The sequence below is a fragment of the Semicossyphus pulcher genome, unplaced genomic scaffold (assembly GCF_022749685.1).
Source record: "Semicossyphus pulcher isolate SPU_LCO1_2020_fin unplaced genomic scaffold, fSemPul1.0.p SCAF_10, whole genome shotgun sequence".
NCBI classification, from domain to species: Eukaryota; Metazoa; Chordata; class Actinopteri; order Labriformes; family Labridae; genus Semicossyphus; species Semicossyphus pulcher.
Window position 1 is genome coordinate 10,264,372 of NW_027211604.1, and position 27,802 is coordinate 10,292,173.

The 27,802-nt window shown below is 42.2% G+C and overlaps 1 protein-coding gene across 2 annotated transcripts; it reads right to left on the bottom strand.

The window, feature by feature from the left end:
• phldb1a (pleckstrin homology-like domain, family B, member 1a) lies at positions 1-27,576 on the bottom strand. 2 transcript variants are annotated; one of them, XM_069673152.1, is made up of 25 exons: positions 27,548-27,576; positions 24,868-24,966; positions 23,754-23,877; positions 22,662-22,832; positions 21,028-21,153; positions 18,863-19,878; positions 15,544-15,765; positions 15,322-15,453; positions 15,099-15,236; positions 14,462-14,590; positions 13,414-13,569; positions 13,216-13,326; positions 13,012-13,101; positions 12,777-12,908; positions 11,663-11,782; positions 11,347-11,505; positions 10,563-10,703; positions 9,644-9,751; positions 9,464-9,542; positions 9,160-9,307; positions 8,832-8,922; positions 7,031-7,177; positions 5,396-5,615; positions 1,609-1,694; positions 1-953 (listed from the first exon to the last, which is right to left on the bottom strand). In XM_069673152.1, the coding sequence occupies exons 1-25, from the start codon at positions 27,548-27,550 to the stop codon at positions 813-815; spliced, it is 4,089 nt and encodes a 1,362-aa protein (XP_069529253.1). In that variant the 5' UTR covers positions 27,551-27,576; the 3' UTR covers positions 1-812. The 2 variants fall into 2 exon arrangements, with proteins under 2 accessions (XP_069529253.1, XP_069529260.1); XM_069673159.1 differs by lacking the exons at positions 10,563-10,703; positions 11,347-11,505; positions 11,663-11,782; positions 12,777-12,908 and having other exon boundaries at positions 15,322-15,765.
• Positions 27,577-27,802: the final 226 nt, after the last annotated feature.

Sequence of the window (27,802 nt, forward strand, 5' to 3'; positions counted from 1 at the left end):
TATATTTTTATTTATTACACGGTAGTTTGACAATATCTTTATAGGACTGTAAATTATGTTTTGTTAAAAATGCTACTAAAATGCTTTCTTTGACATATTTATGTAAAATACAGACACATAAATGCTGCGTTATTTCCGTGAATAAAAAGCCCCTATAACAATATATAAAGTGACATTAACATTTGTTCTGTAGAAATCGGACAAAATGTAACATAAAGTATTTGGCACCAAGTTGAATAAGTAACTTATGAGTCGTTTTTTAAATGTTTTAGCATATTTACTAAGATGTGTATGTATTTTAGAGTTGTAAAATATTAAGATATCATTTTTTTTCATCTGAGAAAAGTTAACAAACTGGAAAAAAAAGTAGAAATGTATCAAAAGGCAGCGGTTAGAGTGATGACACTGCATGCATAGAGCGGCTTCCCAGGCGGAAACAGTTTGAGCTTATAGAAGAATGAAATCTTCAAAATGTTCCTCCCGAAACCTCCAAGTTTTTCATGTAAATATGATCAATACATTTTGCTAACAGAAACAGTTTGATCATAAATCAGCTGGCAGGTTGTTCAAACTATTTTCCTCCTTATATATAAATACAACTCAAATATACTCTTTCACATGGACCTCGGTCATTAATAAACCCTCATTTGCTCAAAGGCATCAGGCGAATTATGAGAGCCCATCTCTTCAAATGTCCGTCTGTCACACACCGTCAGGCTTCAGCTCACACTCCGTCAGTGAGCAGCTCAGGTCGGCTCGCAGGTGCCCTCTCCGCTCATCACCCCTCCCCACATTCGTCACCCGGTGGTCCCTCAGCTCATGAACTGCGTGTAGCCCTCAGCTCCCGTTACTATGACATCCATCCAGATCCTCATGGCCTCGGGGGACGGGGCCACCATGTAGTAGAGGCGGTCGTGGGTTTTCACACAGAAGGTCAAAGATGGGTTTGGGCTCTGGAGGATGAAAGAGAGAGAGAGGAGACTGAAGGCTGCACCTGTTGCATCTTTTCCCTCAGAGACTTCAGTCAGAACAACAGGATACATGAAACAGTGAATTAAACTTGGATCGAAGGTCTGTGTCAACCTTTTTATAGTCTGTAACATCCTGCGTCTGTGCAAGTTAAGATGACAGTACAATTCAATGTAAGAGGGGGAAATAAAGTGAATCCAGTCTGCTGTAAGTTAGATTCTTTCATGCCTCTAAAAATAGATCCCAGTTATTTACACTGTTTAATCTGTTAATATTATAATTTTAATGTAACACAGACACCAAATTTAGCAGATGGACATTTAGATTATGTGTGATCACAGTTTAAAAACAGCTGAGATCTAACAATGGTTTCTAATTTTACACACAGTAAATTGTAGGTGACCCCTTAATTATTATCACTAACATTTAATTATAAAACTAAATTACACGTTGTAGACATTAATTGAGAGTTTGTTAAATTTAACATCTTTATCATAAATATGTCTTTCAGTAGAATAAGAATAAAAATGTAGCATTTTGGAATTAAGTTTAAAGACTTTTTGATACATTTCAAAATAAATATCATGCATGCAAAACATTTGCAGGTGAAGTGCTGAATGGAAAAAGAGCGTTTGTTACCTTTGTGGCACTGCGCAGGTGATCGTAATAAACCTCTTCAATCGCCTGGAAGTAAATGAGCCCTTTCAGTTTGGTCTCATGCTTGTCTGAGAGAAGAAAAAGAAGAAAAAAACATATTAAGACACATTTCATTATGTCTTGTACTGATGCAAGACCTCTGTCAGCCCCAGCAGTACAATCAGACGGAGATGTTGGGAAACATTTCTTCTTTTCTCAACTCTTTTTTCTTTTTATTCTCGGACTTTGGATAAAACCAGTGTAGAAGCAGGAAGACGGACACAAATAATATTTCATTTTACAGAACTCTCAGGACTCGTGCTTTTTTAGTTTCAAATACATTAGAGCCACTTTACCTGAAATTATGGATAAACATAGAATAATCAGAAACAACAAAATAACATATTTACAGAAAATACAGCAGAAAGTAAAAGTCCTTCAACAAGGTGAGACTGATCTTTTTAATACACAGAGGAAACGTAATATTTCCCAGGAAGTCGGACAAAATAAAGTCATTAACAATGTTATTTAAACAGCATCACTTTAAATCCATCAGTGACTCATTTTCTCTTCTCATGAAAGTCTGTTATTCAACATCATTTCCTACTCGAGCCGAACATTTCTCCTTCTGGACAAACGTGCCTCTTGATCTCTACCTGTGTGTCTGAACACTCCAACAGTGATAATACAGATACATTTAAATGAATGAAGACTGTTTGGTAACAAGCGTGATCAGATTACTTTAAAGAGGAACTATTTTTTAATAGTTTTTAGTTTCTATAAAAGTAGTTTGAGTGAAACAGAAAAACACTGAGTTCCATCTCGAAGCAGAAACGAGACACAAAAACAGTTGTGAAGTAAAAAAGGTGTTAACTTTTTTCCCCAGAACACATGAGCCATGAATAGGTATGAGCAGCGCTGTATCAGAGTAAAAGTTAATTACAACAGCAAGTCTATTTCCAGCGATGCCTGCAGTCTTTAAACCCTATTAATCTGACTTGTTTTCTTCACTCCTACTTGTCTCTGTGTTTTTTAGCCTTTTTTCTGCCGGCAAGGTTCACTACTTCTTCTTCTTCTTCTTTTGTAAATCTCACAAAGAAAGCCTCTTTTGTATGTCACATTTGATCTTTTAGCACAGCATTTCCCTTCAAGCAGGTCAGACCTTCTGTCCAGTCCTGTGGATTGCTGTTCTCTATTCACAGAGTTTCTTTAAAGTCACTCTGCAGTGAGAAGTTCTTCAGTTTTGTTTCAGGGAACCTGCGGATACAACTCACCGGACACAGGCATGGCTGTGATGGAGACTTTTTCATGTCTAAAATCAATTTTCTTCATATAAAATGTGTTCTAAGAGTTTCTGTTTTCCACTTCTGCTCAAACAAACTCTGGTCTTTTTGTCTCCTCCGTGCACACTGGAGCGGCCGTCTATAAGAAACAAACATCCGGCAACAATTAAAGGCAATCTTCTGAAACACTTCTGACACTTTCTCCTGCTTCCCCCCTGCTCCAAAAGTCAAATCTGCTTAGTAATGAGATAAATGTTTTTGAAATGTGAGTTTCGTTTTATTAGTCACGAACAAGCCAGGAGCTAGCCTCCTCCCCAAGAAAAACACATCCAGAGAAAGTATTGCATCTTATTTCATCACCATCATCACCATCATCTTCGTCAGGAGTAAGAGGGTGAAAAGGCTAGGCAAGTGAGAGGAGAGAGAGCGGCACAGAGGAGAGGGGCGACAGTAATGAAAATATCCCTGGATTCTATTTTGAACTGGATTGTAAAATAATGTCTCCAAAACACACTCGTGAATTATTCAGAAAACCAACTGTGCTCGTTGCAGATTCAGGGGACAGTCTGATAGCCATGAATTACAAACTGACTCCAGTTTTAACACACAAGAACAAGGCGGAGGATGCCACTTAGTGCAGCTTTAATTGGTGTTTGGATCCGGATGAACAAACGCTGGTCGGGACACAAGTCGGGTTTCAGTGAAAAACACAACAAAGTGAAGCAGTGCTGTCGGCTGAACTGAATACATCAGACCGGGTGTACCGCCTGGAAGTTTCCACTGAAAGTTCTCAGTTTATGAATACGACAGATGAGTTTCTTCTTATGTTCGCAGACTCTGTAAACCAGGCCGGAAACCCGAATGGGTCCTTTATATAAAAAGTTCTTTTAAGTGATGCTGTTGGTCCGTCATGCTGTGAAGCTCTGTCGGTGCAGACGGTATTAAGAAGTCTTTGAGGAGGCTTTAACTTTAAGGCCTCAAAGGAAAGAGGGAGGGAAGGAGGTTACTTACAAAAGTGGCTCTTTAGGTCGTTTTCGCAAATTTGCAGACAATGAAATGGATTTAGAGAGGACGCCTCGACATGTGAAAATGTTCTTTGGACTGATCTTATAAGCATGTTGTGTTGTGTGAGATATGTTAGTCAAGGATGGCTGTGCTTCCAGTTGCTTCTTATTGCTCGTTGTTAAGTTGTTTATCTTTCACAAGTTAACCTTTCTTGTTATCTTAAGAAAACAAAAGGACAATTTCTCGAGATGACCAGATATTAAATAACAGCTACACACCTGAAACGCAAGTCAAGGCATATATGTGGAAGGGCACTGCTGATCTCTGTTAACATTATAAGTCATCAGAGGAAACAACCTTTTGTTTTCATTTGATTACACTTTTTGTCTTGAGATGAAATTGCTTCCATCCATCCTTTATCTATTGCCGCTTAGTCAATCACAGGGCCGACACATAGAGACAATCATTCACGCTGAGATTTACACCTACGGGCAATTTTAGAGTCACAAATGAACCTAACGAGCGTGTCTTATACTGTGGGAGGACGCAGGAATACCCAGAGGGAACCCACGCAGGCACCGTGGAGAACATGCAAACGCCACACACAAAAAGGCCCCCTGCGTCCGAACCGGGATTCAAAGCAGGAACCATCTGGCTGTGAGGCGACAGCACATACCACTGTATGGCTGTATCATGCATCCCATAAAATAGCTTATAAAAGCAACAAAACTATTGCAGGAATGTAAATTCTTCACATATGTCATGTGGCTCTAAACAAGCTTTTTTGTGTGTAAAAAAATCCAATTTGAATATTTAAATATAATGCCAAAGATTTGGAAGCACCAAAGGACTCGTGAAAGAGTGAGCAACTGATGTGTCAGTATAATCCCTGTCTGACAGAGGAAATACATATTGAAGCCTTTTTGTCAACAACTTTCTTAATGTGTGCTTATTGATGGGACTGTGTCGGTATGAATGATCATTGTTTCTTTTATTTTCAGGAACTTCATATTTTAATTATTGTGGTTTCTGTGTTTTCTTTGTTTCTTATAATGTGTATTATCTACAGTATTTAGAGTAACAGTAACTGCTTTTTCAGCCGGTGTCTTTACTAATATGTCTGACAAAAAAAGGCTTTGACTGCAACTATTCTCCTCGCTCTGCTTCAGAGTGCCTGAAGAAAGCGTTCTTTTCTATTGTACGTTTTTTCATCTTCAAAAGCACCTTAAGGTTCCCTCGACTAACTGCGTGTGAAACTGAGCGAGCACTTTGTCTCTTCACTTTTCTGTTGAACTTTATTTGCTTGATTTTTTTCTCAGCAGGTGCATCTTTATAGTGAAAACACATTTAGCTATCATTTAAATTTGTGATTGTTTGATCGAATCATCCAGAAAACAAGTGATTAATCTTCAGATTTCTCTTGATATCAATAAGACGAAGCTCAATTAGCCTCATAAATAAACAAAAATACCCTTATATCACAGATGTGATCGTATCCTCACCAACATAATAGGAGAAGTTCCTCTTGAGACGGTCAAAAACGAACCAGCGTTTCTTCCACGACTTGATCTTGCCCCCCATCTTCACCAGGTGACCCTTACACATCTTCTCAGTGAGGATGACGAAGGGGCAGGTGTCTATGCTGTGGCCCGACGACTCCACGTGGGAACGCAGGTCAAACTCCTCCTTGCGGTTGGGCAGATAGCGCGTCATGGGACGGGCCTGTGGAGAAAATACTTCTTTAATGCTGCTAACCACATGGTTGAAGATATGAGGATAAGGGAGTCATTAGCAGAGCATCTTTTGGGTCCCAAATCTTCACATGCAAATGTCTTCTAAATATTTTCGATCAAAGCTCTTATTTGACTTTCTTAATACAGTTCTTTCCCTTTGGGGTTACTTCTTGAATATTCATAGCGTGAGGCAATACAAGGGCCTTCTGTTTTATTTACTTTTCAATCCTCTGAAGTCTAAAGTTGAGCCTCAAGTCAAATCAAGTCTTTTGGGAATCAACTTCCAAGTGAGACTCTCAAATCCTAATTTTTGTGACTCAAGCCTGCATTAATTGATTTTTTAAAAATGTTTTGCCACCAAATTTCAACGTCATGATGCAGATTAGTAAGAAGTAAAAATGAAGCTTTGTCAGGTCTGTCCTCAAGAGGAGAAGAAAACTACTTTTAAAATGCTCGTTTGTTGAACGGAGGTCAGATGATAATTTCTGATACACTGAACGGCTTTCGTGACACAGCTTCAAGGAAATTTTTCTCAAGTTGAATTTTTGATCTAGAACAGATTGTTAGCTGAACTTGCTGCAGATGTCTGTTTATAGAGATTAATAAGAAGGTTAACCATTGTCAGATAGCCGCTGATGGGAGCCAGAATGTCATTAAGACGCATTACGTTCTGCCTGCTGTTACTCTCCACACGGACTGTTTTTCCTGCATACGCAGCCTGCTGACACGTGATTGGTCAATATTACTCGGACTACAAGCGTAACGGAAACTAGAACATTTGCCATCCCTAAAATCCACGTCCCTGCCTACAGGTTCTACATTTCTATGTAGAATCTGTAAATAGAGATTAAAGGAACGCTACTGACAGCGAGAGAAAGTGAACCAAAACAGTAAAACCAAAACATGAGCTTAAAGAGCCTAAAATGCTATTTTGAGCTGAGGGGAGTTTCATGTTGAACAATTTCTTCCACATAATGAATGCATCATTGATTAAAGTATTGCTGAAAACAGCTTCATGTTGGACTCGAGAACAAAATCAGCTCTAATAATAACCAGAGCTGGTGTTTCTGTGTTTGATATGTCAAGGATGTTTGTTTACTTGCAGCGCTCGTACCACAGTCAGTTGGTAATTAAAAAACACTCAGTCAGGATTAGAGCTTTAATTATGTGCACATTATATTTTTGTGCACCCTCCTATTCATTTTACTGCCTGTTCTTCCTCTCCACCCTCGTCTCCACTCTCTCTCTCTCTCCCTTCCCTCGCAATCTTTGATCTTCCCATATACCCAGCCTCTCTTTAGTGTCTCGCCTCTCATCCTCTCCCTCAAGTCACCGTCCCCTCCTCCCTCCCTCCCTCCCTCTCTGTTCTTCCCGCCGCCCGTCTCCTCCCGCTGCTCCACTGACCTGGGAGAAGTGTTTCTCTCTCATCTTCACCTCCTCCTCCACCAGCCTCTGCCTGTGGGCCGTCTCATCCAGAAGCCTCCTCTCGGCCTCCTCTCGCCTCCGCCGCTCCTCCTCCAACATCTGCCGCCGAGCCTGCACCTCCCTCTCCTGGGAGCGTCGGGAGAGGAGACAGAGGCACAGATGGGGAGAAGAGAAGAAGAAATAACAGGGGGGAAAGGCAGACGGGGACAATATGTAAATGGTAGGCAAATATTGCAAAACAAAGTGAGTGAGTGTCAGAAGAGGCTCCGGAGGATTCAGGTCCCAATCCAGGGTTTTGTAAAATATATCCCTCAAGTGTGTATATAGAAGTTTAGGCTTTGCTGATGTAAAATGATCCTTTGCAGCTTTCAGACACTTACATACAGGTCTCCTTTATTTCAACATGTAGACATAATACAAAGGTAAACAAACTACTTATTACTTTATTTCTCTTTGACAAAGATAGACTGAGTTTTTATCTGTTAAACAAGAGAAACGTGAGACTCCATCATTTCTCGGGGGAAGAGGTGTGTTTGGTGATGATATGATGATACCATGTTACAGTTAAAAAAATCTCCTCTAAGCTGTAAGTAAAAAAACTTATATATAACTAGGTTATATAACGTTTTTTTTAAATTACATGTATATAAGTTTTATTTTATGAAGGGATGCATGCAGGTTTGTTGGGGTGAACCCAATTTGATTCTATCACATGGTGTATGAATTATCCATATTGTCTGGCCCTTACCCCAGAAGTAAAATGTTTAACCATATGATATTTTAAATATTTTCACGGCTGCTAGTTTTATGTTTTTAATATTTGTGAGAAACAAAACTATTTCTACATTTGAGAGTGCTGATCCTCTTGATTGTCACTAGTGAAAAAGATGTTTTATTAGTACAGAAGTCATGACGCCAGAGGTGAGGCGATACGTTCCGTAAAAAGGTCTTCCTGAATCTAGAGCTGCTACTTTAAATTAATTTCATTATTGATTAATCTGCCATTTTTTGTCATGTTTAAGAAATTGATTGTTTTAATTATAAAATGTTGAAGATAGTACAAAAAATCCTACTATTAACCTGCAACCCACATAGATGTAAATAGCTTGTTTTCTGACTAACAGAACAGAGATGTTCAGTTCTGAAATGTGACAGAAAAGCAGCAAATCTTCAAATCTGAATATCTGCAACTATAGTGTGAAGTAGACGGCAGCTCGGTGTGGAGGAACTTGGCTTGGGAGCAGGAGGGTGGGCGGTTTAAGTCTGGTACAGACCAAGTATGGAAATTGGGACTGGTAGCTGGAGAAGTGCTAGTTCATTTCCTGGGCACTGTTAAGTGCCCTTAAGCAAGTCACTGAATCCCCCACCGGCTCAGGGTGCATGTCCATGTGCAGCCCTCATTCTGACATCTCTAAAGTAATGTATGTCTATAAGGTTCTGTTCTGTGTTTCTAATAACAGTGAAAAAATTGAACTTCCCCTCAGGGATAATTAAAGTATATTTTTTCTATATACTTTTTTGTTGATTTGCTTGAAAATAGCAGAAAAATTGTATGGATAAACATAGATGATGGTGAAAATGATTTTCCGACTGACACACTGATCAAATGAGTAATTGTTGTAACTCTATTTAAAAAACGTATTTAATCTTAAGGGAGCAGAAGAAGTGTAAGGTTTAGTAAGTTTGGGAAAAATAAAGATTTTCATCTACATGTTTTTCTAACGTGACCGGGAAGAAGCCTTTACATCCACACCCGGCAGCTCCATAGTCAGACACTCACTCTGTTCTCAATCAGCCGGGCTTTCTCCTGCTGCGCCTCCTTCAGCATCTTCTCCATCTCCTCTATCCTCTGGGCCTCCATCCCGCAGCCACTACAACACACAGATGAGGAGTGTGTAAGCAGCAAACACACACGCCTGACAGAGGAGGAGACTACACAAAGGTTTCTCAGAGCGGCTCTAAACTGAGGCTTTCAACTTCATGAAACACGAGAACAACAAAACATGTTGTCACAGGAACAAAGCACAGTGACCCTTCTCCTGGGAGACGGGGCAGACTTCGGTGTTCCCATGGAAACAGAGCCAAGTGCTCACTTCCTCGTCTCTCACCTTTCGGGGGTACAGGCGGAGTTGTTGCCGGTGGAGACGCTGGTGTCCATGCTGTCTGAGCTCTCCAGGCTCAGGGTGTCGTACGCCTGGCTGCCACACGGGGGCGTCTGATGGTGCAGGATGGAGTGATGCACTGTGGGAGACAGATCTGCGCAGGCAGAGACAGCTGTCACAGACTCACAGCGCCCTCTACTGATGGGAACAAGTCTTTGCTGCTAGTTTATTACAATCAAAGTAAACCTGACACTGTTATAAACAGGTGAGCTCTCCTGTGTGTTGAATATATGAGGTGTGACTGAAGTACCTTTGCTCTGCAGGACAAACTGCCTCCTGGACTCCATGTCTAACGGGTTCGACATCTCTCTCAGCATTAACTGCAACTCCTAAAAACACATAAAAAACATCACAAATTTAACTACTTAGAGGATTTTATGAAACTATTTCCATGTGTTAAAATGATAAAATCACTCTGGTGTGAACTCACCTTGGTGGATGCGTTCCTCTCATGAGCAGCAGCACCTGAGTGTGGCAGAGCTGCAGCGCCGCATGAAGCCGCCTGTCCAACCTCACCATCTGACTTGGACTTTAATAACTGAGGGAAGAAACATAACATTCAAGGAAACAAGTATAACAATCCTTACCCCTTCTACATTCTTATCTTAATCTGGATGAATCTTCCAGAAGAAGAAGACATTTCTGATTTGACTCTAGTTTGTGGTTTTTGTCTTGCTGCTTTCATCCAGGCATCATTTTCTGCTACTTTAGACATTTGTCATCACCACATCGATACCATATATTAAGTAACTAATATTTATTTTGCAGATTCAGATTGATAATGCAAACAAAATCTACTTATAAATCATAATGTGTTATTAAAAGTTCAAATAAGATATATGGCTTTGTTGATCCCTGGTGTGAGAATTCACAAACGTGAACAAAGTAAAAGTGGTGTACAAATGAATGCATCAATGTATATTCTTTGCTAAGGCTTTTGTAATATTAAAAATGTTAAACTTTGGCTTGTAACAGAGTATTTCTACAGTCAGGTATTGCTCTTTTAAAGTGTGAATGCTGAAAATAAACTTTTATTTGTTGGATAAGTAACTATTCGAGTGATGGAAGAAAAGAAGCAGCTGTGAAATGTAGTTATTCTTCTGTCATAGCATCTGGGTGTGGCAGCAGGACAGGTTCACAGTCTGCCATGTCTTAGTTTTGTCCACTAGAGGGCCTCATAGTCATAAAAATGTGGATAGGCTTGATAGCAGTCCAGGAGTCCAAGAGTGTGTTGGCAATCCATTTGGCCTGCTGTTTGTGCACTTTAGCAAGACACTAAATTAAACAGACTGGAAAAATAACAGCCAAGTGAGCATAAAGCTGTGAGCGAGAAAGAGTGGAGAATTTACCTGCCCCTGCCTGCGTGTGGAAAAAGTCTTTGCAGGCAGTGGTGGAGGACATGACTGAGGCTCTCCAGCAGCCATGATGTCCTGGTACCAGCGCTCGAGGTTAAGTGGAGGCATTGCATTCCTGCTCAGCTCAGGCTGGCTCTGAGGTGATGAAAGCATCCAGGCAAAGAGAAGGGAGGCAGTACAGCAAGAGCATCAGTGCCCCCAGCATAAAGCAGGTAGGAAAGATAAACAAGAAACAGTTCTTGTAGAAATATCAAGCTGTAGTGGTGAGAAAAAATATGACCCCACTCATTCACCATATTCACAAGGCGGCCATTTTCCTCTGACATCATGCTCAGGGTGGGAAGCTTCACAAAAGCATTAGCATTCAACCACTTCCTAGCTAACATAACAAATTAACGCCTTACCTTTAGTAACGTGTAACACTACCTTATGGTAATATTAGCTTTTTGCCACTTCCTAGCTAATAGTAATATTATCTAGTTAGTGTGGCTAAATGCTACTGTTAGCTGTTGTCTGAACATAGCTAATTTGATATAAAATATGTTGTTTTAACCCAAAACATAGCCGGATTATCCTTCTGAATTTGGCTTTTCATTGTATTTTCAGCTGCTTGTCAATCAAGAGTCGGTGAAATGATAATGATTATGCCAGTTACCCTTGAGTTATAGGACTTACAACCTGGAACACAGCAGTTCCACATCATAACAACATTTTAGCTTCCCGCCTGCAGCATGACATCAGAGGAAAATGTGAACATGGTCAGTTATGGGTAACAAACCTGTGCAGAGAGAAAGGAGGGAGGTCCACATGCAGTTGAGTGGCATGTGAAGGTGGATTCAGAGGAGGCAAGTTGGAATGATGGAATAGAAGAGGAAGTGGAGCGATCGAGTCTCTGCGTCCCAAAGATCTGGCTTAACTGACTGACTGTGATGTACTCCTTCAAACAGACAACCAGTCAACACAGATACACACAGACACCCGACACATTGAGGAGAAAATAAAGTGGAAAAGTAAGCGAGGAAGCTGCATCTATAAGAAGATATTGCAAATGTTAAAAGTGATAAAATATATCAGAGAGCAGGCAGAGTGTCTACCTCACAGGGCAGAGTTGGAGCGACAGCGAGGGAGAGGCAGTGAAGAGCAGCAGGGGAGGAAGAGTGAGGTTGTAGAGCATTTCCATACATCTTATAGACATCAGAGAGCCTGAGGTACTCCTGCACCGACAGCCGAAACATAGAGATAAGATAGCGGAAGAGCTACGCTTAGAAAAGTCAAGCAAATATGCACAAAGCAAAAATGTTGGCACAAAACTCTGTCGGCCTCTATCTTAGAAGTGAATATGGATAGCAGCTACATTACTTTCTTTTTTTTTTGCTTAATCTTGTTCATGTTATAATTCTCTGTTCAACATATTCACACAGCGGCCATTTTCTTGTGACATCAACCTCAGGGTGGAAATCTCAAATGCTCTTATAATGTTGTCCTGCTCTGTTTAAGATTTGCAAATCATATAATTGTAAAATTATCTATTTAATAGATTAATAACTACCTTTAGACAACAGCTAACATGAACATTCAACCCCTTCCTAGCTAACATTACAGTTTGATAATGCTACACGATAGAGAAGGAAAGGTGTAAATTCCTAGCTAACGGCAATGTTAGCTAGCTAACAATAATGTTAGCTACACTCTACTACAACAGCTTATGTAAGCATTCATCCACTTCCTAACAAACATTAACATTAGATAATGTTACACAACACGACAGGAAAAGTCTGAATTATGTTAGCCAACTAACAATGCTGTTAGCTAGGAATTGGTTGAATGCTAACATTAGCTGTTGTGACTCAGTTGTTTGTAGCTAATAAGTTATCGAATATGTTGTTTTACCTTAAAATATGTCCTGATTTTCCCTATCCATCAAATTTTAAGTTGCTAATCAATCAAGACACATTGAAATGGTAACTTTTGGTAAGATTTCCTTTTTATGTGATTTGAAAACCCAAAAATCAGTAACACAAAATTATAAGAGCATTTGAGTTTCCCATCCTGGGCGTGATGTCTGAGAAAAATGGCAGCCATGTGAATAATATGAATTGCTTCAGTTTTAAAAGTATACCATACAATAGGAGGAAACCAAATACAAAGCAGCACAGTAATTCAAGATTTGTTAGATTTTGTTACAGAGAGAACTATGTTGAGATTTACCTCTTGCGGTCTAACAGGAAAGAGTTCAGGGGAGGGGATGTGAGAGGAGGAGAAGGAGGCAGAGGAGGGACAGGGGCTATGAGGAGGACCGTCCACATAAGCAAGGTCAGGTTCACTGATGTGAAGGAATTCCTGTTTGAAAAGTTTATCTCAGTTTAAGCAATAACAGGACTTCTCCTCCAGCTCAGTAACAACAGACAGACGGGTCCCATGTCTCTCCAATGTTTGTGCTCACCTCTCTGATGCCGCTGTTGAGTTTCGGGAAGTTTCTCCCTCCTGTCACGGCGTGGTACCTCTTCTCCAGGGCACACAACCTGTCCTGCTCCTAAAAGGTAAATCCAGCAGAGACATATTCAACGTTATTTTCACTATTATAGATTAAATGCATACCTCTTTTATAAATAGTAAAGGCTAGGTTTGTTAGCATTGACAGGCTAACCTTGTGTAACAGCTGCAGAGTTAGTGTCCTGTCTTTAACCATCCTCTCACAGTCTTGAGCTGCCTGTAACCCCAGCTGCTTCACCTGAGTCTCAAGAGTGCCCATCTTCTCCTGCAAATCAACAAGTCCACTTACTTAATTCCAGGCAGATGTACATCATATTTCAGCTACATGTGTATGTTTTAAATGTATCCCTACCTTCCTCTTGGCCACGCTGCAGTGATACTCGGCTCGCTCCTGGAGAAGCTGCGAGCTCTGGGTCTCCTTCTTCTCCTCCAGGCTGCTCTCGGACTCCAGCTGGCAGAACTCCAGCTCCTCAAACTGTTTGGTCCCAGACTCCAGAGCTTCAGCTTTCTGAATGTAGATGAACATACAGGTTACTCACACTGTTTGACATCAGTGAAAGCAGAGTAACAATAAAGCAGGCAATATTCTTTAGTTTCCTATTGGTGACAAAATCCTGTGAAAACACCAAAACCAACAATGATTAACTCTGTTGCACTCTGTGGTGTCTCCAAAGCTTGGTCTTATTTGCTTCTGGTAACAGGCTCCTTCCTCATGAGGAAAACTGCTGCTGTAAATGCTAACATGTATTAATATGCAGTGAAATTGTCCCCAAAGAATGCACTGTGTACCCTTCTTATATTTTTTATCGTCCTCAGCAACAACTGATGGTTGCACGGGCAGGCTGTAACAGCTGGAAAGTATTGAGAGAAGGACTAACACATGTTGGTTTTGGTGTTTAAATGGGATTTTTTTCACAATAAGAAAAATAAACTAATGAACATGCCTTATCCTTTCATATCTATGATGAGGAAGCCAAAATGTCATGCCCTCATGTTGGACAATACTCTGCCTATAATCATTAAGTGTGCGTGTGTGACTTGAATCACTCGTGGTAAAAGGCATGCAAATGTTTAGAGCAAAGCAGTTAATGAGATTAATTATTTGCATTTGGCGTTTCAAGCATTATGAAGGAAATGCAGCAGTCTGAAATAGCAGCGGAAGCTTATTGTGAAGTAACTAATGGCACTAATGTAGCAGACCTTTTATGTGTGGATGATGAAGGGCGACAGCAGAAAGAGGGGGAAATGCACAGCCTACTGATTTATGAGTAGCTCTCAGTGCTTCAAAACAGAGTCAGTGTTACGTCTGCAGCTGCTTCTGTGCAGGTCATACAGTACTGTGGTATCTGGTACATTATAACTCACTGTTGCCAGCCTGTGGGCTGCGTGAGAACACTGACCCTGCTGAGCTGCTCCTGTAACTGTTCCCTTAGAGACAAGGGGCACTTATCAAACTGCCTCTTCAGCTCATTGTACTCATTCCTCTGCTTTTCCAGGGCCTTCCGCTCAGCCGACACATTAGCCCTCCCCTAAAAAACACATAGACACACACAGATACACACATCGGGTCCGCATTCACACACACATACGCACACACATACCAACCAAGGGAGAAACAAATAAAAAAAATCACAGACAACTCAAATCCATGCAGCCAAGCTTTAAAGTAAACAAAGGAAGTTAGAGATATGATGCAGAGGTTAGGTGTGCAGGAGTGTTAGAGGTTACAGTGCTTTAGAGATTTGGGTTCCGTTATAAAGGGATATGTGCATATCGGAATCGTCACATCCTGCTGAACACAAAACGTTTGGACACTTGAAAGAGAAGACAGTTTGTGCTTTGTGTTTTAGGGCAGACAGCTGATAATTAAGCAGTGCAAGTCAGTTGAAATCTCAGAAAAGGGTCTATAGATACTGTGTTTCTAGACTGCACATTCAGGAAGGTGTCAGTTTTTGTAAATTCAAGATACTCGAGAGCACGTCCGACATTCACGTGCAATGCATTACTATAACACATAGTTTTGTCCCGGCTGCCCACCTTGTCCTTCTCTTTCTGGGTGGCCTGGTCCAGCTGGCTGAGTTTGAGCTGCAGCTGAGAGATGATTTCATTTTCAGCCTCCACCTGCTCCTGCTCTGCACGCCTCTCCGCCTGCAGCAGGGCCTGCTCCATCTCCACCTACAGGCAAGTATGTGGTCAGAGTCTGCAAACCACCAATGCACTGCAGAGCTGAATAAACACATCAAAATCAAACAGCTTCCACCTCCTGTTTGGTCTCTTGTAGCTGCTGCTCCAGTTCACTGACTCTCTGCTTCAAGTCGTCAACCCGGGCCAGGACCCTGTTCCTCTCCTCCTCCAGGTAGACCTGCTCCTGTCCCACTAACAGCTCTTCACACTGAGGAAAGATTTTTATATAAAAAAGTTTCCTTATCAGAAAAAACATAAGTAACACAATCAAACATTTCTGCATGAGTGCACTTTTTACCTCTTGGTGTGTGCTCTCTGTGCTGCTGGACTCCTCTCTCTGCGTCTCCTCATCGTTCTCTCTCTGGGCTCGGTCTAGTCCATGAAGAGACATCCCCCCTCCCGTGTCCGAGCAGGTTCCTCCCAGCAGCCCACTCCTCACCACCTCAGCCAGCTCCACGGCGCTGTCCTCGTGGTTATACTCTGCACACAGATTCAGGATGGTCTCCAGCCTCTGTCGCTCCTATAGAAGAGATGCGAGACGTCAGCATGCCGTCCTACATTAAAGATCAGATTGCAGATCAGCTTCACGTGTCCTTGGCTGACATTGTCCCGTTTTAGGCAGCTGTCCCTCAGACGCTGGCACGGGACGGGTGAAACCTGATAGCAGGAGAGAAGCTGATGTAGTTTGTCTCTCAGGAGGGGGCTCATACAAAGTAAACACTGTCAGAGCTGGAGCTGTTTATGAAAACATTAAACAAGAGATACTTTCAATGCTTCTCTTTTACATGATTATTCTTCTTTGATTTTCTTCATTGTGTTCTGTAATTCTTTGATTAAACTCCACATGGTTCCAGCTTGTGGCCTGTCTGGGTTTTTTTCACTCCGAACAATGGGCCGCCTGCTTTAATCTACCAAAATAAAAGCGCAGACTATGTGATAATAATTAGGAATCTGGCAAGACGAGGAACAAATGTTCCTCATGTTTTTTGCTGGGGTATTAATTTTTCCACAACCACCAGCCCACTTTGTCTGGTATTTAATGTATTCAGGCTGTTTAAACAACCACAACAACTCTGTGATGCATTGACTTTAACTGCAAGATTTGTGTCTGACACATTTTTTAACCTTGTTTATCCTGATCAGTCCTTGGCGAAATGAGCAACTTTTAACTAAACTCTTGGTGAAGTAAAATATAAGCATATCAGTTATGCTAACTAGCTTAATCTAAATCTATCAGATATTTTGATCAGTTCACATTTAAAGCAAACGTCTAACATTTAGGGAAAGGTCTTTTCAGTTTCCTGCTTGGAGTTTATGAGAATATCGACCCACTCTAATATCGGCCTGTTAAATTCAAGCTAGCTAGCAGCCACTAGCCTGTTAGCGTAGCTTCGCACAAAGACTGGTAACTGGGGGAAACAACTAGCATTGTTTGTTTTTGTCTTGCTACCCGTACATCTAAAGCTCACAGATTAACATGTAATTTCATGATATGTTTTGATCAGGCAGATTTTGTAACAGACAGAGAGTGGTGTCAACCTTCTGATCTTACTCTGGAAAGGAAGTGAATTTCAGTATTTTCCCAACTTTTGCAGGTCATCTAGAGGAGGGAAGCAGTGTAACTGTAAAATAAATCTAGCATACTAATAAGTGGAATGTTGTCTCTTAACTGCGATTGAAATATATATAACTTTAGAAAGCCTCTTCATCAACCACAAGCCCCTCAAATATATAAATATTTGGACTTGCTTGCAAGCCAGCAGTTTGGCCTCTTTCCAGCTGAACCGATGCTAAAATTAACTTTTCTATTATATCTCTTCCTCTCTGCAGTCGCTCTGCCCTTTACTTTTGCTGAGAGATAAAGTGCAGCAGGGTTTTTAAAGTTCAGCATTATCCACGTCTGCAGGTTGTACCCAATAAAGTGAGATTAAATCATTTTGCAAGGTTGTGCCAACTGTGCCAAGAGAGCAGCGCGCCAAATGTAGGGCATTCAATCTACTGAGAGGAAATCCTGTCTTTGTCTCTCACCTATAGGTCTACACTTTATCATTTAAAGTGCTGCTTTCAAGGCTGATAAACCATCAGATAAAGACCAGGATCCAAAACATAGTTCATCACATGCCAGCTAGTAAGTCATCAAACATAGTGCTCAAGTCTACGTATCGATTTCGGGAAGGACAAAAGCATTTGATTATGATGCTGTTAGCTGTCAGACTTCATGTCGCTAATAAGGGGAATTCCAAAAATGGATTACAAGCAAAAACAAAACTCCACCAACTGTTTAAGCTGTGACCCACACGCGCACATACTGTATCCACAGCAGTCACACTCCTGTCAGAATGATGCGTGTTGTCGGTAACTCTCTTATTTGTTACAAGAAACCTTTTGGTTCCTGAAATAGTCCGTGGAGGGCCCGGGAATTACCCCCCACCCATTCCCCTTCCCCCCTCCCTCTGTGGTCCCTTCAGCTGTCAAGAGCAGGCCGGGGTGGGGGCTGAAGAATGGAGGTGTGGGGGCTGCTGGGTGTGGACAGAGGATGGATAACAACTATGCCGTCTATGATCTTGTGTGGGTACAAATAAGAAAGAGCCTTCAGTCAAGCAGAGCCAGCTCTGAAAGTAAAATCCACTCGTCCTTTTGATAAATATAGTGTTGAGCCACGACCGGCCGCACCCTGCGCTCTGGACCTTAAGACATGTGGAAGAATGTTCACCCTGCGCTACTCGGGGCCACATGGCCCGACGATGCCAGTTATGCTCTGGAGAGATGAGCTAGTGGCCGTCTGCCAGGAGATTTAGACAAGATATCTGAATGCAGACATGGTGTCTGCAGTGCCAGAAGTCTCAGCGCCTAATGCACTTAACTGATTTCATGTGCTTCAGAATCGGGAAGGTTGTTATCCCTCTTATGTTTGCCCTTTTTCAACTGTCTGTTGCTATTTTTAATGCTGTATGTTGAAGCCAAATATGCCTTTATTTCACTAAGGAGACAAAAGCTAGCCTGCTAGCTAACAACATTAATAACTTCAGTACACTTACATGTCGAACAATCAAATAGTTTGTAAAATGTAATAAATACTTTTGTTCACAACATTCAAAGAGTTTGTTACCACTCGTGTCTGTCCATTAAATATCAAGCTACAGCCGTTAGCTGGTTAACTTAACTTAGCATAGAGCAGGGGTAAATCGTTAGCCAAGTTGACGTGCACAAATTAAGATCCTGTTTCTGATTGTTAAGCTGTGAACATAATGTGATTGTTAGCTGGTGAAGCTAATTGCCCATCAAGCTAAGCAAATCCACAAATATTTCTCTCTGACTAGGCTCAAAAGACAGTGACAAGACAATGTGTCAATTAGCAATGGAGAGATGCTAACAGTTTGTACTAGATACCGCTGGGGCTCTGTACTTGTCAGCTTCTTTTGATTTATTTCTTGTTGTAGATTTAACATATATACATATTCATCCCTACACCATAGTTTACACAATCATTAAGAGCACCCAGAGCAGCTGTATGACTTCTGTAGCAAAGTTCACATTAGCATCCAGATGTTGGCTGACCCTATCATGTAAAAATTATTATCTATCAAGACGTCAAATCCAAACAAGTCATCACTTACCAGTTTCTCCATTTCCTGCTCGCGCAGCCTCTCCTCTCTCTGCCAGCGGTGATATTCCAGCAGCTCGTCCTCATTGTCGCTGATCTCAGAGATGCTGTTTTTGCGCTCCCTGGTATATGGTTTCATCAGACTCTGGTCCTTGCCGGTTTTTTTTTGGCTACGAGGGCTAGAAAGAGGAGACGAACCAGATAGAGAACCCAGGCCTGACGTGATGGCACTTCCTGGAGCAGGTCTTATCTGCCTGCCTCCAGGCTCCTTCTCCAGCCCAGAGAGTGATGAAGGAGTCTGGGCGTACATTGCCCTCATGGATTCTGCTTTTGAAGCAGTGAGTTTGCGGTGGCCCTGGGGGCTCTCAGGGACAGAAGCCGCACCCTGCTGTCCTGGAGTCCCTCTGCGGGACGTGTAAGGACTGTGAGGAGGGAGATTTCTCAGGCTTGTGGAGGCAGCTGGCTCTGGAGTCCTGATCCTCTGAGGGACTTCCACATGAGAGAGGGGCAGATCTCTCATGGGACTGGGGGATCTCTTCTGCAGGGAGGATCCTCTCACTCGAGGGCTGGATGGAGCTGTCGGGGAAAATTTGACAGGGGATGGTTTTTTAGAGTTTTCTGTGCCCCTGCTTGATGTGGGGCTCGGTGAAGCTTCTGCTCTTGCGTTCCTAAGAAGCTTCGGGCTCTCCTGGCCCCTCTGACCACCACTTGTACCACTTGGAGCCACAGAGAGCGAGCTCCGTGGATGGGGGACAGGGGTGTGGTTGGTATGAGCGGACCTGGAAGGTACTGGAGGGGTTTTGCTGCCGAGGCTCTGACCACGAAAGCTGCTGGAGTCCTCTGCTGTGCATCCGTTTCTCCCATTGAGCATGTTCGAAGAAGAGTGCTGAAGAATCGGCAGCTTAGATCCTGGTGATGAGGAGGTCTTCAGCACCAAAGAGTTCTGCAGGTTCTTTGCAAGGTTGTTATTTTTGGCATCGCCATTGCTGGGGGACGACTGATGGTTCCCGTTCAGGACGCTGTAGGAGTCTGTGCAGGGAGACAGAAACACTTGTGCATGAGTCTAATGGAAGAGGACACTTGAGAGGACAGTTGCAAAAACACTGATAAACAAACACTGTGGGAGGGATCTGACTTGTGTCATCTTTGTCCCACTGACATCCACTTCACCTCAGGTCAGCCCGTATAAGGACAAACACACATGCTGGCACATGTTGTTGCACATATTAACAAACACAGTCTGAAGTGATAAATGCTCCCCGTACGAACAAACCCAGCAGTTGGGATGTTGTGCTACTCAGTTGTGTCATAATCCTGCCGGGATCTGGAGCTGCTAAATATAAAAGCTGCAGCCGTGTAGCTCATTCAGAGCTGATGAAATCAGGGCCTGGTCAGGAAAGAGTGGGCCATACACACACACAGGGCAGGGTGTGGTGGCTCGTGGTGTACAGCTAAAGCAAGAAGGTCAGAGGAGAATGGATTCTAAATACCATCACCATTAAGGATTATATAACATCATCTGAACGTAGCAGTAACAAGGAGGATTATAACAATCTTGTGTCACAATGGGGTCACACCTAGAGCAAAAACCAAGGATGGAAATGAACTAGATCACAATGTAGGCCAAAGATAATTAGTCCTGAACGTGCTATTTCTGCTGCCAGGCGAGGATGGTGACCAATTTTCACTCACACTTAAAGAAACAATTGTGCTGAAGATATGAAAATCAAAAGCAAGTGAACTTGGTGTCAAATTTAACAAGGAAGGACAGTCCATTGAATGTCATCTCAGTAACCATTTTAGTCACCACTTGTTTGGACTCAAGCCCTAAAACGTGGACACTGTCAAAAACGTATTTCATCACAATTGCCATCTTACCCAGAGGGTAAGAGTCTCGCAATTATTTGCAACAGACAAGCACACTCTTTTTTGGCATTTATATAAACTTAAGCAACTTCTTGAGTTGTTACGCTAAAGTTTAAACCAACTGTTACTAAATATCCCAAAGCATTACTCAGCCCAGAATAGCGAGTTGAAACTGTGCAACCTTCATACACACAGTTGTCACTGACCAGCTTATTTCTGCATCTCTGATGAGTTATCATTAGATGCACTACAATATTTCCAGTGTTGGATCTGGAGTTAGTTGTTGTGTACTGATCAAAGCCAGATTTTTACCAGTAAAATGAGTTCTTGTGTTGCTCAGTCCTTGGCTCCCTCCAGGCAGCATGCTCTTCATCCGCAGGGCCTCTTCTGGATGGTTGAAGCGGAAAAAGGCAGACTGACCAAAACAGAGCATGCACCCTGCCAAGAGAAGAGACAACGTGGAGGGAAAGATGTCAGTGATGTGTTAGCAGGTGTAAAATAGATATGTGAGTTTTGGCTGCTTTTTCTGTTGGATTTGAGTCTTAAATGAAAATGATATTTCAGACAGTTTAAATGAAGAAGAAAGAAGAGTGAAAGCAAGTAGCATGACAAAGAGCTTTACATACCTACTGTTTATTTGTCAGTAAAATAACTTTGCTCCTCTCTTTTTTGTGATAGTAAAGCAAAACATAAACTGATATAAATAGCCAGACTAGTTAAACTCACGTGTTATTAACCATTAGGGGAAATCAACTCCTTCTCCGTTCTCTGTATTTCACCGCCTTACAACAACGTCTGAAATATTCCCAGAGAGTCTCACTCTGAAGTTTTGTGTCCAGTTCTTGTTACTCCACACAGAGTACAGACTTATTTCATCCTTCAAAGTGAAGTCAAAGGTCCATATAGCTGCAAAATGGTTCCTTATGATATAAAAGAAACAGACTTCATTCCAGAGTTGAGTCATTCAGCGTTTCATGACAGTCCTCTTGTAGTATTCTTGTTGAGCAGCTACTGCCTCCACACACACACACACCGGCTGATCACCAAGCTTCAAATGACATTCTGCTGTAGCTGCTGGCCTGAGTCCCACAGAGAGGGGACTGAGGGGGGCGGGACTGTTGTGCCTTTTTTTATGACATGTTAGCATGTTACTGGAAGACAGTGTTATTGTCGCCCTCCAATGTATTTAAAACTCAGCAGAATCCAGACTTCACAGGTAAAGAGGATGTAAATAACAGTAGCTTGAATCAAGAGTCTTAAGCCATGCTAGCAGCTAAACAGTGCACATCACTATTTAGAACTAGGTCAGCATGCTAACAGCCTCATAATGACAATAATGCTACTGCTGTATGTACTGTTTCATGATCACCATCCTTGTTTAGCCTCTTAGCATGCTAACAGTTGCGAATTAGCACAGAATATAGAGTATTGAAATGTTTAGCTTGCTTATAACCAACGTATTGGACTAATTAAAAAGTTGACCAGATGATGATTCAAGATAATAATAAAAAAACAGCAGGTGTGCCGGTTTAGCTAAGTTGTTTGCACAGGTTTACCATGTACAGAGGCAAAGTCCTCAATACATTAGCTGCAGAACTTGCGGCCCTTTGGTGCAGGTCTACCCCCTGTCTCTCTTCCCCATTTTTTTATGATTCCTCCTCTAGGCAACATGAATGTCTGTATAATAATTAATGCCAATCTATCAAAGTCATCGTTGCGATATTTCAGTCTGAATCAAAGCGGTGGATCGACTCACAGACTGGTAGCACAAGTAGAAGTAGAACTACTGCTAGCAAAACGTCTACTTAACCTATGTAGAGGACACAATATGCATGAATCCCCACCTCGAACAGTAATATTTTGTCTAATATAAAATTTGATTGATATAAGACTCCAGTAAAACCATTTTTAACACCAGCATTCATTTAATCCTGTGACTGGGCTACCTTGTGTCAGGCGGTATGGTTTGGTGATGGGGAGCCCGTCCACACAGCACTGGTTTCCACATGGGTACAGGGTGATGCTGCCCGCCTGGTTGTCTATGTAGCAGTGCTGCTCTGCGATGCCGGGGCCCTGCAGAGGGATATCTGTCCCCTCACTGCCCAGCGTGGTCCTGCCTGTAACCAGGGAAAACATTTTCTCACAGTCAGTTACCAGAGGGCCAAGTGGGCCGGTGAATACTTTGTGAAGTATTCTTAGGTTGCTGTTTGAAGCCAGAGACGACGGGGGTCACCTCAGAGGTCAAGGCCACGTGGGCGGAGTCACAAAAGCAGTCAGCGCGTGATGTGAGTGACTGTAGAGCGACAGGTGTTAGAGACACCTCAGCCTGGCAGATGAAAGGATTCTTGCCAGATATAATCACTTTAATGTGTTATAATCTGATAATCAGTTATATTAATACAGCCGCTGAGATCAGGAGATTTAACCCGACACAGACACATGATCCAGTTATTCTTATGTGATCAGAGGAGATGGAGAAGGCTTTCCTCTGGGGTGCTAATGTCACGCCCTCTCTTCCTCTGTGGTGTCTGGGCTCAGAGTGAGACAGTTGGGGCAAGAAAACCCCAGACGAGGGTGTAATTGTGTGTGTGGTGCAGTTTGACTCACAACAAGATAGTTAGAGGGGAACGTGTCGTCAGTTTTTGTGAAGTGAACACTAATGAGAAGTCCTACAGCTCACTTATCTTAAACAATGTGCTGATGGAAGTGTCGTTATATTATAACAATAACAGTATAGATCCTGTTGTCTGCAGATGTCAGGGTCTGTAGTTTACGATATAGGTTCAAAAACATGTTGAGTTCCTTGCTCCTAGTAGCTCCTCTTACAGTTACAGTGACATTAGAAGAACTGGTGCAGCATAATAATGCAGTTCTGCATGAATATAAAGCTGTTAATGAGGTAAAGAAATCTATGAAATAAATATATGATCACCTAAATACATTCAATTTAATGAACCCAACAATGTTTAATATCCAGCCATCCCACAAACAACCAAACATTCACTCCAAACCACACACACACACACACGGGTCTTTACCTTCCTGCAGTGGTAACAAGGTGATGGCTGTGCTCAAGCGTCCACTTCCCAAACTAACCAGGTGGGGGCGCTCTGCCTGGACTTTCAGGGACTTGCCTGTCTCAATCAGGTCTAGAGGAGTGCTCTGTAAAGACAATACAATTTGAAAGACATTGTAAGTGGATCTTGGGACTTAGTTACCAGTCTGAGCACTCAGTGAAGTGGGCATCAGTTTTAAGGAATCCATATTTCAACATTAAAAACTACAACAACCAGAAATCTGTCGCTTTTGAACAACTAATAAAATACACAAATGGAAATACATGTGAGGATGCAATATATGGATCTGATAATAAACTATCATAGAGAGTCTAGTTCTGATAATATCAGGACTAGAAACCTGCACTACAACAGTCTGTTAGGTTCTATAGCATTGAACCTGCACTGATAAAAACACTTAACTGTAGCATGCTTATTAAAAGCCTCTTGTACAAACTGGTGCCTTTCACTACCTGTGGAGTAGCTTAGCATAATTAATAGTTAAAAAACTCCTTATTTTTCTCACACTGGTGCTCTGTGCAGGCCCTCATACAGCCTCTGCCTGAAACGACTCATTCAGCTCTGTCCCTTTAAGAAACCCCGCCCCTACAAACCCGCTTTCTTCTGATTGGCCAGCTCTCCGAAGCCTGCTGAAAAAACTGTGTGGAACCTGACGTTAAGCAGTCTGCAGACTGAGCTGAGAAGCCTGGGGATTACTCCAACATACTTTTACCTACAGATTTGAAACTTCACCCACATTTAGTCTGGACATCCAAAATTATAACATTATATATATGTCTTAAAATGTGAAACAGCATTACACCCCCTCTTAATATTTAACAGATGGTTGTAGATTTGATGTCACCATATGTAAAAGCAGATATGTCAATTCTTACTGACCTTAAAGCCTCTTTTGTTTTTTACTTTTTTAAAATTAAATTAAATTTTTAAATACATTTTTTTACAAAAATCTGTCCCCTCTCAGTCAACATTTTGACTCACAGCAGATGTTTAAAGTAATCACTTCCACGTGACTCATCCTCCCTGTTGAATCAGCTGCAAACTGTCTCTGATCCTGAAGTGAGACATGACTCACCTGTAAGACCTGGTGCGTCTGTCGCCCCTGTTCCACTTTGTTCCTGCTCATGCGCTCCATGTCTGCTGGACTGTCAGAGTTATCTGACGCATGAAGATCCTGCAGCAAAGAGAGAGAAAGAGAGGGGAGAGAGAGAGAGAGAGAGCAAGGCATGAATGGGGGCTCTGGGAATACTGCTACTACAGTTGTACTACAATGGGAACACTGCCTTCCTTAGAAACCGTCCTGCCCCACTTATAAGCCCATGTGACCAAACCATTATAGTGGGTAATTGTCTCACCAGAAACGGCCACACAAAGCCATCCATCATAATACAAGCATTGATTTATGCTTTAATATAAGAAAAATTACACATTTAACAACACACATAGCAGCATTAGCCTGCTGTTATGTAATCCTCAGCACAGATGTACGTTTGTAAATGAGCTCTGCAGGTGCCTTTAACATCAGGGGTCAGTTCATTGCCTCCTCAGACCCTGATGACTCACTATGACTCATACACACAGCTCAAACACACACACACACAAACACATAAGCAGACAGATGCTGCAGATTACGTCCAGCTGTCTGCCCATGAGCGCTCACATCAGACGAAAGAGAACTGCGAGGAGCAGACAGACCTCAAACAATCACACACAGACACAAACACGCAGCACAGATGACTCACCATATTTTTCTGCTAGAAGATCGCATCCACGTCTTTCGCCCTCACACACATGCTCGTTCTGGCAACAAGTTAGTATCAGCTCAGCATTCCTGAGCAAAGCTGAGGTAGACACAACTTTTTACTAACCAGTGTCTGTTTTGTCGACCGTGGACCAAACTCTAATGACTGTGTGTCGTGTTTTAAAGTAGAGATCTGAACTTTAATGGTCTGACCGTCTGTAGAAATGATAGACAAGTATCAAATTAAGGAAATATTAAGGGAATAACCAACAAGTACCTCAGTCAGGTGTTGGACCTCCTTTAGCCCCAAAATCAGCTTCAGTGGTTCCTCACTGTAAGTCAGTTCAATGAGCTCCATTAGCCTGACTGTGATGGAGACCGTGTTAACAGCGTCAGGGTCAGGGTCAGGTTTAAAGAGAAGACACGATTACAAACTACAAACCAACAACATGTGTGCGTATGTGTGTGTGTGTGTGTGTGTGTGTGTGTTTTGAGAAAGTTGTATAGTGTGTGTGTGTGTATATGTGTGTGTCTATGTCAGTGTGTGTGTGTTGAGAAAGTTTTATAGTGTGTGAGTGTGTGTGTGTGTGTGTGTGTGTGTGTGTGTGTATGTGTGTGTTAAGAAAGTTCTGTAGTGTGTGTGTGTGTGTCTTTGTGTTGAAAAATGTTTATAGTGTGTGTGTGTGTGCTAAGAAAGTTCTGTAGTGTGTGTGTGTGTGTCTTTGTGTTGAAAAATGTTTATAGTGTGTGCGTGTGTGTTAAGAAAGTTCTGTAGTGTATATGTGTGTGTCTATGTGTTGAAAAATGTTTATAGTGTGTGTGTGTGTGCTAAGAAAGTTATGTAGTGTATATGTGTGTGTCTATGTCAGTGTGTGTGTGTGTGTGTGTGTGTGTGTGTTAAGAAAGTTCTGTAGTGTATATGTGTGTGTCTATGTCAGTGTGTGTGTGCGTGTGTGTTTACAGCTGATGATGTGGGGGTGTTATGTTTATATTTGTGTGTCAGTGTTTTTGTGTGTGTGCAACTTAAAGGTGTATTCCATCACATAGGTGTTATGTTGGTCAGTGGTTGAGATATGTTGACTTTAAAGGCAACATGTGGTTCAGGTCTCTTTCTTTCTCAGAAGTCATTCCCTTTCACCTCTTGACCTGTGTTTCTCCTGTTTTTTACTTCAACTCTCAACCAGTCTGTAGGTCAGGAAATGACCACGTCAGCCCTGTCACACACCATCACATGACTGCTGCATCCTACAGAAACGCTTCAGCTCTTTGTGTCTCCTTTCTGACATCACTGATCATTTTAAATTATCCTAAAAAAAAACCTCCCAAAAACCCTCCACGACTGCCAGGCTCCAAGTTTAGCTCGGGGCCGAGACAACAGGACGTTCTATCTGCGTCTGATGTCACTCCACGCGGCTGAAACCACACATATTTGACAATCCCGTCCAGTGTGTGCGTCTCAGAGGAGCCAGTGACACGGAGAACAGAGCGTCCCCTCTGTTCGGCTCTGACACTGGACCCCTCACGCCTCTGCTGTCAGCCCACCGCCTGTCAACACTGGCCCTCTTTGAGCCACGCAGACAGACACAGGAGCGCAGAATGGGCCTGGAAAAGTGTCTCTGGCTGTCTGACTCACACAGAAACACACACACATTTGCACACACATGCTCCCGCTCCCGCAAGCCTCAGTGATTTAACGTACACACCCAATCCGGAGAATAGTTTTAAAGCTCGAAAATGCAGGGCCTTGCTCTGCAACCTGTCATTACGGGGGCAGATATGTCCTTCAGAGCTGCCATGAGCTTCTGAAAATAGACACTGCCAGCCACACAGTCTGCAATGCTACTCTTAAAGAGGACTGATTTAAGCTGAGAGTGGGAATACGGAATAAAATCCACTCTTAAAATAATAAGTCATATAAAAAAGACTCTTATTTTTGCAGTGCCGTGTAAAAATAGACATAACACAATTTACAAACACAGCAGTGCAGGCAAACACACACACGTGCAGATCTCACCATTTCTCTTCTCTTGTGTCGTCCAAACGACAGCTATCCATTCGTTTTCCTCGAGTTGTTTAATCCACAAAGCAGTGTCCACATGCTTGTTTATGTCTTGCTCTTAGCTTTTTTCATTTACTCACTGAGGTCCTCTGCTATTTCCCTCCTCCCTACCCCTTCTCCTCCCTCATCCCGGTGCAGAGTTACATCCCCGACACGCAGTAGCGGAGGGGGACCCGGCATCTGCACTTGCTCCTGACTTATAGGTGTGTC

Bases quoted from the DNA above. Each gene is read 5' to 3' on its own strand.
- phldb1a (XM_069673152.1), bottom strand. The intron at 21,154-22,661 runs GTAGCCCAGTCA...TTCTCTTGGCAG, and splicing joins ACCATACCGCCTGACACAAG to GGTGCATGCTCTGTTTTGGT. The intron at 14,591-15,098 runs GTGGGCAGCCGG...TGTGTTTTTTAG, and splicing joins CCCAGAAAGAGAAGGACAAG to GGGAGGGCTAATGTGTCGGC.